The sequence below is a fragment of the Oncorhynchus masou genome, chromosome 12 (assembly GCF_036934945.1).
Source record: "Oncorhynchus masou masou isolate Uvic2021 chromosome 12, UVic_Omas_1.1, whole genome shotgun sequence".
Classification (NCBI taxonomy): domain Eukaryota; kingdom Metazoa; phylum Chordata; class Actinopteri; order Salmoniformes; family Salmonidae; genus Oncorhynchus; species Oncorhynchus masou.
In genome coordinates, this window is record NC_088223.1 from 10,908,048 (window position 1) to 10,920,138 (window position 12,091).

Below are 12,091 nucleotides of genomic sequence, written 5' to 3' on the forward strand. Positions count from 1 at the left end.
TGGCTGAGGTGTGTGTGTGTGTGTGTACCTGTACTGGCTGAGGTGTGTGTGTGTGTGTGTGTGTGTGTGTGTGTACCTGTACTGACTGAGGTGTGTGTGTGTGTGTACCTGTACTGGCTGAGGTGTGTGTGTGTGTGTGTGTGTACCTGTACTGGCTGAGGTGTGTGTGTGTGTGTGTGTACCTGTACTGGCTGAGGTGTGTGTGTGTGTGTGTACCTGTACTGGCTGAGGTGTGTGTGTGTGTGTGTGTGTGTACCTGTACTGGCTGAGGTGTGTGTGTGTGTATCTGTACTGGCTGAGGTGTGTGTGTGTGTGTGTGTGTACCTGTACTGGCTGAGGTGTGTGTGTGTGTGTGTGTGTGTGTGTACCTGTACTGACTGAGGTGTGTGTGTGTGTGTGTACCTGTACTGGCTGAGGTGTGTGTGTGTGTGTGTGTGTACCTGTACTGGCTGAGGTGTGTGTGTGTGTGTGTGTGTACCTGTACTGGCTGAGGTGTGTGTGTGTGTGTGTACCTGTACTGGCTGAGGTGTGTGTGTGTGTGTGTGTACCTGTACTGGCTGAGGTGTGTGTGTGTGTGTGTGTGTACCTGTACTGGCTGAGGTGTGTGTGTGTGTGTGTGTGTACCTGTACTGGCTGAGGTGTGTGTGTGTGTGTGTGTACCTGTACTGGCTGAGGTGTGTGTGTGTGTGTGTGTGTGTGTGTGTGTGTGTGTACCTGTACTGGCTGAGGTGTGTGTGTGTGTGTGTGTGTGTGTGTGTGTGTGTACCTGTACTGGCTGAGGTGTGTGTGTGTGTGTGTGTGTACCTGTACTGGCTGAGGTGTGTGTGTGTGTGTACCTGTACTGGCTGAGGTGTGTGTGTGTGTGTGTGTGTGTGTGTGTGTGTGTGTGTGTGTGTGTGTGTGTGTGTGTGTGTGTGTGTGTGTGTGTGTGTGTGTGTGTGTGTGTGTGTGTGTGTGTGTGTGTGTGTGTGTACCTGTACTGGCTGAGGTGTGTGTGTGTGTGTGTGTGTGTGTGTGTGTACCTGTACTGGCTGAGGTGTGTGTGTGTGTGTGTGTGTGTGTGTACCTGTACTGACTGAGGTGTGTGTGTGTGTGTGTGTGTGTGTGTACCTGTACTGACTGTGGTGTGTGTGTGTGTGTGTACCTGTACTGACTGAGGTGTGTGTGTGTGTACCTGTACTGACTGAGGTGTGTGTGTGTGTGTGTGTACCTGTACTGACTGAGGTGTGTGTGTGTGTGTGTGTGTACCTGTACTGACTGAGGTGTGTGTGTGTGTGTGTGTGTGTGTACCTGTACTGACTGAGGTGTGTGTGTGTGTGTGTGTGTACCTGTACTGACTGAGGTGTGTGTGTGTGTGTGTGTGTGTACCTGTAGTGTGTGAGGTGTGTGTGTGTGTGTGTGTGTACCTGTTCTGACTGAGGTGTGTGTGTGTGTGTGTGTGTGTGTGTGTGTGTGTGTGTGTGTGTGTGTGTGTGTGTGTGTGTGTGTGTGTGTGTGTGTGTGTGTGTGTGTGTGTGTACCTGTACTGGCTGAGGTGTGTGTGTGTGTGTACCTGTACTGGCTGAGGTGTGTGTGTACCTGTACTGACTGAGGTGTGTGTGTGTGTACCTGTACTGACTGAGGTGTGTGTGTGTACCTGTACTGACTGAGGTGTGTGTGTGTGTGTGTGTGTGTGTGTGTGTGTGTGTGTGTGTGTGTGTGTGTGTGTGTGTGTGTGTGTACCTGTACTGGCTGAGGTGTGTGTGTGCCTGTACTGGCTGAGGTGTGTGTGTACCTGTACTGGCTGAGGTGTGTGTGTGTGTACCTGTACTGGCTGAGGTGTGTGTGTGTGTACCTGTACTGGCTGAGGTGTGTGTGTGTGTGTGTACCTGTACTGGCTGAGGTGTGTGTGTGTGTACCTGTACTGGCTGAGGTGTGTGTGTGTGTACCTGTACTGGCTGAGGTGTGTGTGTGTGTACCTGTACTGGCTGAGGTGTGTGTGTGTGTGTGTACCTGTACTGGCTGAGGTGTGTGTGTGTGTGTGTACCTGTACTGGCTGAGGTGTGTGTGTGTGTGTGTGTGTGTGTACCTGTACTGGCTGAGGTGTGTGTGTGTGTGTGTGTGTACCTGTACTGGCTGAGGTGTGTGTGTGTGTGTGTGTACCTGTACTGGCTGAGGTGTGTGTGTGTGTGTGTGTGTGTGTGTGTGTGTGTGTGTGTGTGTGTGTGTGTGTGTGTGTGTGTGTACCTGTACTGGCTGTGGTGTGTGTGTGTGTGTGTGTACCTGTACTGGCTGAGGTGTGTGTGTGTGTGTGTGTACCTGTACTGGCTGAGGTGTGTGTGTGTGTGTACCTGTACTGGCTGAGGTGTGTGTGTGTGTGTGTACCTGTACTGGCTGAGGTGTGTGTGTGTGTGTGTCTGTACTGGCTGAGGTGTGTGTGTGTGTGTGTGTGTCTGTACTGGCTGAGGTGTGTGTGTGTGTGTGTGTGTCTGTACTGGCTGAGGTGTGTGTGTGTGTGTGTGTGTGTGTGTGTGTGTGTGTACCTGTACTGGCTGAGGTGTGTGTGTGTGTGTGTGTGTGTGTGTACCTGTACTGACTGAGGTGTGTGTGTGTGTGTGTGTGTACCTGTACTGACTGAGGTGTGTGTGTGTGTGTGTGTGTACCTGTACTGACTGAGGTGTGTGTGTGTGTGTGTGTGTGTGTGTGTGTGTGTGTGTGTGTGTGTGTGTGTGTGTGTGTGTGTGTGTGTGTGTGTGTGTGTGTGTGTGTGTGTGTACCTGTACTGGCTGAGGTGTGTGTGTGTGTGTACCTGTACTGGCTGAGGTGTGTGTGTACCTGTACTGACTGAGGTGTGTGTGTGTGTACCTGTACTGACTGAGGTGTGTGTGTGTACCTGTACTGACTGAGGTGTGTGTGTGTGTGTGTGTGTGTGTGTGTGTGTGTGTGTGTGTGTGTGTACCTGTACTGGCTGAGGTGTGTGTGTGCCTGTACTGGCTGAGGTGTGTGTGTACCTGTACTGGCTGAGGTGTGTGTGTGTGTACCTGTACTGGCTGAGGTGTGTGTGTGTGTACCTGTACTGGCTGAGGTGTGTGTGTGTGTGTGTGTACCTGTACTGGCTGAGGTGTGTGTGTGTGTACCTGTACTGGCTGAGGTGTGTGTGTGTGTGTACCTGTACTGGCTGAGGTGTGTGTGTGTGTGTGTACCTGTACTGGCTGAGGTGTGTGTGTGTGTGTGTACCTGTACTGGCTGAGGTGTGTGTGTGTGTGTGTACCTGTACTGGCTGAGGTGTGTGTGTGTGTGTGTGTGTGTGTACCTGTACTGGCTGAGGTGTGTGTGTGTGTGTGTGTGTACCTGTACTGGCTGAGGTGTGTGTGTGTGTGTGTGTGTGTACCTGTACTGGCTGAGGTGTGTGTGTGTGTGTGTGTGTGTGTGTGTGTGTGTGTGTGTACCTGTACTGGCTGAGGTGTGTGTGTGTGTGTGTGTACCTGTACTGGCTGAGGTGTGTGTGTGTGTGTGTGTACCTGTACTGGCTGAGGTGTGTGTGTGTGTGTACCTGTACTGGCTGAGGTGTGTGTGTGTGTGTGTGTGTACCTGTACTGGCTGAGGTGTGTGTGTGCCTGTACTGGCTGAGGTGTGTGTGTACCTGTACTGGCTGAGGTGTGTGTGTGTGTACCTGTACTGGCTGAGGTGTGTGTGTGTGTACCTGTACTGGCTGAGGTGTGTGTGTGTGTGTGTACCTGTACTGGCTGAGGTGTGTGTGTGTGTACCTGTACTGGCTGAGGTGTGTGTGTGTGTACCTGTACTGGCTGAGGTGTGTGTGTGTGTGTACCTGTACTGGCTGAGGTGTGTGTGTGTGTGTGTACCTGTACTGGCTGAGGTGTGTGTGTGTGTGTGTACCTGTACTGGCTGAGGTGTGTGTGTGTGTGTGTGACCTGTACTGGCTGAGGTGTGTGTGTGTGTGTGTGTGTGTGTACCTGTACTGGCTGAGGTGTGTGTGTGTGTGTGTGTGTACCTGTACTGGCTGAGGTGTGTGTGTGTGTGTGTGTACCTGTACTGGCTGAGGTGTGTGTGTGTGTGTGTGTGTGTGTGTGTGTGTGTGTGTGTGTGTGTGTACCTGTACTGGCTGAGGTGTGTGTGTGTGTGTGTGTACCTGTACTGGCTGAGGTGTGTGTGTGTGTGTGTGTGTACCTGTACTGGCTGAGGTGTGTGTGTGTGTGTGTGTACCTGTACTGGCTGAGGTGTGTGTGTGTGTGTGTGTACCTGTACTGGCTGAGGTGTGTGTGTGTGTGTGTGTGTGTGTGTCTGTACTGGCTGAGGTGTGTGTGTGTGTGTGTGTGTCTGTACTGGCTGAGGTGTGTGTGTGTGTGTGTGTGTCTGTACTGGCTGAGGTGTGTGTGTGTGTGTGTGTGTGTGTCTGTACTGGCTGAGGTGTGTGTGGTGTGTGTGTGTGTGTGTGTGTGTGTGTGTGTGTGTGTGTGTTCCTGTACTGGCTGAGGTGTGTGTGTGTGTGTGTGTGTGTGTGTGTGTACCTGTACTGTCTGAGGTGTGTGTGTGTGTGTGTGTGTGTGTGTGTGTACCTGTACTGACTGTGGTGTGTGTGTGTGTGTGTACCTGTACTGACTGAGGTGTGTGTGTGTGTACCTGTACTGACTGAGGTGTGTGTGTGTGTGTGTGTGTACCTGTACTGACTGAGGTGTGTGTGTGTGTGTGTGTGTACCTGTACTGACTGAGGTGTGTGTGTGTGTGTGTGTGTACCTGTACTGACTGAGGTGTGTGTGTGTGTGTGTGTGTACCTGTACTGACTGAGGTGTGTGTGTGTGTGTGTGTGTACCTGTACTGACTGAGGTGTGTGTGTGTGTGTGTGTGTACCTGTACTGACTGAGGTGTGTGTGTGTGTGTGTGTGTGTGTGTGTGTGTGTGTACCTGTACTGGCTGAGGTGTGTGTGTGTGTGTGTGTACCTGTACTGGCTGAGGTGTGTGTGTGTGTGTGTGTGTGTGTGTGTGTGTGTGTGTGTGTGTACCTGTACTGGCTGAGGTGTGTGTGTGTGTGTGTGTACCTGTACTGGCTGAGGTGTGTGTGTGTGTGTGTGTACCTGTACTGGCTGAGGTGTGTGTGTGTGTGTACCTGTACTGGCTGAGGTGTGTGTGTGTGTGTACCTGTACTGGCTGAGGTGTGTGTGTGTGTGTGTGTGTGTCTGTACTGGCTGAGGTGTGTGTGTGTGTGTGTGTGTCTGTACTGGCTGAGGTGTGTGTGTGTGTGTGTGTGTGTGTGTGTGTGTGTACCTGTACTGGCTGAGGTGTGTGTGTGTGTGTGTGTGTGTGTGTACCTGTACTGACTGAGGTGTGTGTGTGTGTGTGTGTGTGTGTGTGTGTACCTGTACTGACTGTGGTGTGTGTGTGTGTGTGTACCTGTACTGACTGAGGTGTGTGTGTGTGTACCTGTACTGACTGAGGTGTGTGTGTGTGTGTGTGTGTGTGTACCTGTACTGACTGAGGTGTGTGTGTGTGTGTGTGTGTGTGTACCTGTACTGACTGAGGTGTGTGTGTGTGTGTGTGTGTACCTGTACTGACTGAGGTGTGTGTGTGTGTGTGTGTGTGTGTGTACCTGTACTGACTGAGGTGTGTGTGTGTGTGTGTGTGTGTGTGTGTGTGTGTGTGTGTGTGTGTGTGTGTGTGTGTGTACCTGTACTGGCTGAGGTGTGTGTGTGTGTGTGTGTACCTGTACTGGCTGAGGTGTGTGTGTACCTGTACTGACTGAGGTGTGTGTGTGTGTGTGTGTGTACCTGTACTGACTGAGGTGTGTGTGTGTGTACCTGTACTGACTGAGGTGTGTGTGTGTGTGTGTACCTGTACTGACTGAGGTGTGTGTGTGTGTGTGTGTGTGTGTGTGTGTGTGTGTGTGTGTGTGTGTGTGTGTGTGTGTACCTGTACTGGCTGAGGTGTGTGTGTGTGTGTGTGTACCTGTACTGGCTGAGGTGTGTGTGTGTGTGTGTGTGTGTACCTGTACTGACTGAGGTGTGTGTGTGTGTACCTGTACTGACTGAGGTGTGTGTGTGCCTGTACTGGCTGAGGTGTGTGTGTACCTGTACTGGCTGAGGTGTGTGTGTGTGTACCTGTACTGGCTGAGGTGTGTGTGTGTGTGTGTGTACCTGTACTGGCTGAGGTGTGTGTGTGTGTGTACCTGTACTGGCTGAGGTGTGTGTGTGTGTGTACCTGTACTGGCTGAGGTGTGTGTGTGTGTGTACCTGTACTGGCTGAGGTGTGTGTGTGTGTGTGTGTGTGTGTGTGTGTGTGTGTGTGTGTGTGTGTGTGTGTGTGTGTGTGTGTGTGTGTGTGTGTGTGTACCTGTACTGGCTGAGGTGTGTGTGTGTGTGTGTGTGTGTGTACCTGTACTGACTGAGGTGTGTGTGTGTGTGTGTGTGTGTACCTGTACTGACTGTGGTGTGTGTGTGTGTGTGTGTACCTGTACTGACTGAGGTGTGTGTGTGTGTACCTGTACTGACTGAGGTGTGTGTGTGTGTGTGTGTGTGTACCTGTACTGACTGAGGTGTGTGTGTGTGTGTGTGTGTGTGTACCTGTACTGACTGAGGTGTGTGTGTGTGTGTGTGTGTGTGTGTGTACCTGTACTGACTGAGGTGTGTGTGTGTGTGTGTGTGTGTGTACCTGTACTGTCTGAGGTGTGTGTGTGTGTGTGTACCTGTACTGACTGAGGTGTGTGTGTGTGTGTGTGTGTACCTGTACTGACTGAGGTGTGTGTGTGTGTGTGTGTGTGTGTGTGTGTGTGTGTGTGTGTGTGTGTGTGTGTGTGTGTGTGTGTGTACCTGTACTGGCTGAGGTGTGTGTGTGTGTGTGTGTGTGTACCTGTACTGGCTGAGGTGTGTGTGTACCTGTACTGACTGAGGTGTGTGTGTGTGTGTGTGTGTACCTGTACTGACTGAGGTGTGTGTGTGTGTGTGTGTGTACCTGTACTGACTGAGGTGTGTGTGTGTGTGTGTACCTGTACTGACTGAGGTGTGTGTGTGTGTGTGTGTGTGTGTGTGTGTGTGTGTGTGTGTGTGTGTGTGTACCTGTACTGGCTGAGGTGTGTGTGTGTGTGTGTACCTGTACTGGCTGAGGTGTGTGTGTGTGTGTGTGTACCTGTACTGACTGAGGTGTGTGTGTGTGTACCTGTACTGACTGAGGTGTGTGTGTACCTGTACTGACTGAGGTGTGTGTGTGTGTGTGTGTGTGTGTGTGTGTGTGTGTGTGTGTGTGTGTGTGTGTGTGTGTGTGTGTGTGTGTGTGTGTGTGTGTGTGTGTGTGTACCTGTACTGGCTGAGGTGTGTGTGTGCCTGTACTGGCTGAGGTGTGTGTGTACCTGTACTGGCTGAGGTGTGTGTGTGTGTACCTGTACTGGCTGAGGTGTGTGTGTGTGTACCTGTACTGGCTGAGGTGTGTGTGTGTGTACCTGTACTGGCTGAGGTGTGTGTGTGTGTACCTGTACTGGCTGAGGTGTGTGTGTGTGTACCTGTACTGGCTGAGGTGTGTGTGTGTGTACCTGTACTGGCTGAGGTGTGTGTGTACCTGTACTGGCTGAGGTGTGTGTGTGTGTACCTGTACTGGCTGAGGTGTGTGTGTGTGTACCTGTACTGGCTGAGGTGTGTGTGTGTGTACCTGTACTGGCTGAGGTGTGTGTGTGTGTACCTGTACTGGCTGAGGTGTGTGTGTGTGTACCTGTACTGGCTGAGGTGTGTGTGTGTGTGTACCTGTACTGGCTGAGGTGTGTGTGTGTGTACCTGTACTGGCTGAGGTGTGTGTGTGTGTACCTGTACTGGCTGAGGTTGTTGAGTGGTGGAGGAGGATTGCAGGTCAGATAAGTCTCCTGTACAGGCAGTGGTAAAGAGGGTCGACAGAATAACTGCTGGTCCTGAGTCAGATTACTATGAAACGCTTTCTTCTGGGTGATGGCCTGCAGGGAGACTGGGAGAGATGGATTGAGGGAGATAGAGAAGGACACAGAGAGAGTTAGGGTTAGTATTGGAGACAGAAGCAAACGGTATCTGTTGCATTACATCTACTGAATTCTGACTTGAATACTAAACACAGGGCTGTTGTTATGGTTACTGGGTCGTACCAGTTAGGAACTGAAAAATTAAGATCAATTAAGATCAATTAAGATTCCCCATAGTTTTTTAGTTGCTTATACTGTGTCTGGGAAACCACCCTGTGGTTTATAATGAGGGATGTGCATATTTCAAGACGGGAGGATACATATCTAGATACATGGACTCCGATACGCTACGTTTCAGTTTGATTAGAGGGACGAGTCGATGCGATTCGGTTTGATTAGAGGGACGAGTCGATGCGATTCGGTTTGATTAGAGGGACGAGTCGATGCGATTCGGTTTGATTAGAGGAACGATGCGATTCGGTTTGATTAGAGGAACGAGTCGATGCGATTCGGTTTGATTAGAGGAACGAGTCGATGCGATTTGGTTTGATTAGAGGGACGAGTCGATGCGATTCGGTTTGATTAGAGGGACGAATCGATGCGATTCAGTTTGATTAGAGGGACGAATCGATGCGATTCGGTTTGATTCGAGGGACGAATCGATGCGATTTGGTTTGATTCGAGGGATGAATCGATGCGATTCGGTTTGATTAGAGGAACGAGTCGATGCGATTCGGTTTGATTAGAGGGACAAATCGATGCGATTCGGTTTGATTAGAGGGACGAGTCGATGCGATTCGGTTTGATTAGAGGGACGAATCGATGCGATTCGGTTTGATTAGAGGGACGAGTCGATGCGATTCGGTTTGATTAGAGGGACGAATCGATGCGATTCGGTTTGATTAGAGGGACGAATCGATGCGATTCGGTTTGATTAGAGGGACGAATCGATGCGATTCGGTTTGATTCGAGGGACGAATCGATGCGATTCGGTTCAATGCGAAAGTATTCGACGCACTTGTTGCAAAATCATTTGTTGCAAAATCACATTTATTTTCCATCATAAACCAAATCTGCTGCTGATGAGCTGGGCCTCGCCGAGCTGGGGGGGGGGGTGTGTGTGTGTATATCTATAGTGTATGTAAGCACCATATCCTGACATAATGTAAACGTTATACATTACCCTCCCTCAGTGAGTAACATATCCTGACATAATGTAAACGTTATACATTACCCTCTCACCATCAGTGAGTGACATATCCTGACATAATGTAAACGTTATACATTACCCTCCCTCAGTGAGTAACATATCCTGACATAATGTAAACGTTATACATTACCCTCTCACCATCAGTGAGTGACATATCCTGAAATAATGTAAACGTTATACATTACCCTCCCTCAGTGAGTAACATATCCTGACATAATGTAAACGTTATACATTACCCTCTCACCATCAGTGAGTGACATATCCTGACATAATGTAAACGTTATACATTACCCTCTCACCATCAGTGAAATGAATAAGTATATTTCAGAAAAAAGAAATCAGAACCCATCAATAGGTCTATAGTGTATGTGGGCACCTAAGCTTAGCCTTATGGGAAATTGGGCACGGGACCCCCCCTCCCCTCTCATTTGGTCCGGAGACCGATGCACTCATATCTTAACCATTTGGACCGGAGACCGATGCACTCATATCTTAATCATTTGGACCGGAGACCGATGCACTCATATCTTAATCATTTGGACCGGAGACTGATGCACTCATATCTTAACCATTTGGACCGGAGACCGATGCACTCATATCTTAACCATTTGGACCGGAGACCGATGCACTCATATCTTAATCATTTGGACCGGAGACCGATGCACTCATATCTTAATCATTTGGACCGGAGACCGATGCACTCATATCTTAACCATTTGGACCGGAGACCGATGCACTCATATCTTAATAATTTGAACTGGAGACCGATGCACTCATATCTTAATCATTTGGACCGGAGAGCGATGCACTCATATCTTAATCATTTGGACCGGAGACCGATGCACTAATATCTTAATCATTTGGACCGGAGACCGATGCACTCATATCTTAATCATTTGGACCGGAGACCGATGCACTCATATCTTAAATCATTGAACTGGAGATGAATGCACTCATATCTTAAATCATTTGAACCGGAGACCGATGCACTCATATCTTAACCATTTGGACCGGAGACCGATGCACTCATATCTTAACCATTTGGACCGGAGACCGATGCACTCATATCTTAACCATTTGGACCGGAGACCGATGCACTCATATCTTAATCATTTGGACCGGAGACCGATGCACTCATATCTTAATCATTTGGACCGGAGACCGATGCACTCATATCTTAATCATTTGGACCGGAGACCGATGCACTCATATCTTAATCATTTGGACCGGAGACCGATGCACTCATATCTTAATAATTTGAACTGGAGACCGATGCACTCATATCTTAATCATTTGGACCGGAGAGCGATGCACTCATATCTTAATCATTTGGACCGGAGACCGATGCACTAATATCTTAATCATTTGGACCGGAGACCGATGCACTCATATCTTAATCATTTGGACCGGAGACCGATGCACTCATATCTTAAATCATTGAACTGGAGATGAATGCACTCATATCTTAAATCATTTGAACCGGAGACCGATGCACTCATATCTTAATCATTTGGACCGGAGAGCGATGCACTCATATCTTAATCATTTGGACCGGAGACCGATGCACTCATATCTTAATCATTTGGACCGGAGAGCGATGCACTCATATCTTAATCATTTGGACCGGAGACCGATGCACTCATATCTTAATCATTTGGACCGGAGACCGATGCACTCATATCTTAAATCATTGAACTGGAGATGAATGCACTCATATCTTAAATCATTTGAACCGGAGACCGATGCACTCATATCTTAATCATTTGAACCGGAGACCGATGCACTCATATCTTAATCATTTGAACCGGAGACCGATGCACTCATATCTTAATCATTTGAAACGGAGACCGATGCACTCATATCTTACATCCCGTGTATAATGTCAGTCTCTTACCCTCCTCCTCTTTCGGGTCGAGCTGGGTGACTTTGACCTGTAGACGGTCCACTCTCTCACCCAGTGAGTTCACCCTGATAGCAAACGTCCCCGCCTGCACAAACAGCTCTCCAAACACATCCTCTGCATACTTACCTAAACAAACAAATGGAGATTTATAGCCTGCATACACACACGATGACATAACAAGACACACACAATCATACTACAATACACATCATACAGTTCATTGCATTAAGCATTTCCCTAGGTATAAACTCACACACACACACACACACACACACACATCACACGCACACACACATCACACATCACACATACAGAGAGAGACAGACACTTACTGAGGCTGCCTAGCTGCCGTATGATGTTGGCGAGGCTGATGTTGGTGACACACTCCAGCTCACTGCGGATGGCGCTGGGGAGCACCTGGCGGCACACGTGGCGAGGCTCGATGTTCCTCGTCACCAACGGCATTGTGACGGGAGGGGGGGGGGGGGCTTCCCCTGGAGGAGGAGCGAGGGGGGCATGTGAGAAAGACTGAGACGGACTGGTCTGATAGAGAAGACTTTACTGGTCTGATAGAGAAGACTTTACTGGTCTGATAGAGAAGACTTTACTGGTCTGATAGAGAAGACTTTACTGGTCTGATAGAGAAGACTTTACTGGTCTGAGAGAGAAGACTTTACTGGTCTGAGAGAGAAGACTTTACTGGTCTGAGAGAGAAGACTTTACTGGTCTGAGAGAGAAGACTTTACTGGTCTGATAGAAAAGACTACTGGTCTGAGAGAGAAGACTTTACTGGTCAGATAGAAAAGACTACTGGTCAGATAGAGAAGACTTTACTGGTCTGATAGAGAAGACTTTACTGGTCTGATAGAGAAGACTTTACTGGTCAGATAGAAAAGACTACTGGTCTGATTGAGAAGACTACTGGTCTGAGAGAGAAGACTTTACTGGTCTGAGAGAGAAGACTTTACTGGTCAGATAGAGAAGACTACTGGTCTGATAGAGAAGACTTTACTGGTCTGAGAGAGAAGACTTTACTGGTCAGATAGAGAAAACTTTACTGGTCAGATAG

The 12,091-nt window shown here is 49.1% G+C and overlaps 1 protein-coding gene across 1 annotated transcript in view; it reads right to left on the reverse strand.

Moving 5' to 3' along the window:
• Positions 1-11,505, reverse strand: part of LOC135549534 (actin-binding protein WASF2-like) — a 16,783-nt gene extending 5,278 nt beyond the window's left edge. The window contains exons 1-3 of the mRNA XM_064979562.1: positions 11,355-11,505; positions 11,014-11,148; positions 7,785-7,938 (exon numbers count right to left, since the gene is read on the reverse strand). Of these exons, the coding sequence (XP_064835634.1) occupies positions 7,785-7,938; positions 11,014-11,148; positions 11,355-11,487 (422 nt within the window). The 5' untranslated portion in view covers positions 11,488-11,505. The remainder of the gene's footprint in view (positions 1-7,784; positions 7,939-11,013; positions 11,149-11,354) is intronic.
• Positions 11,506-12,091: the final 586 nt, after the last annotated feature.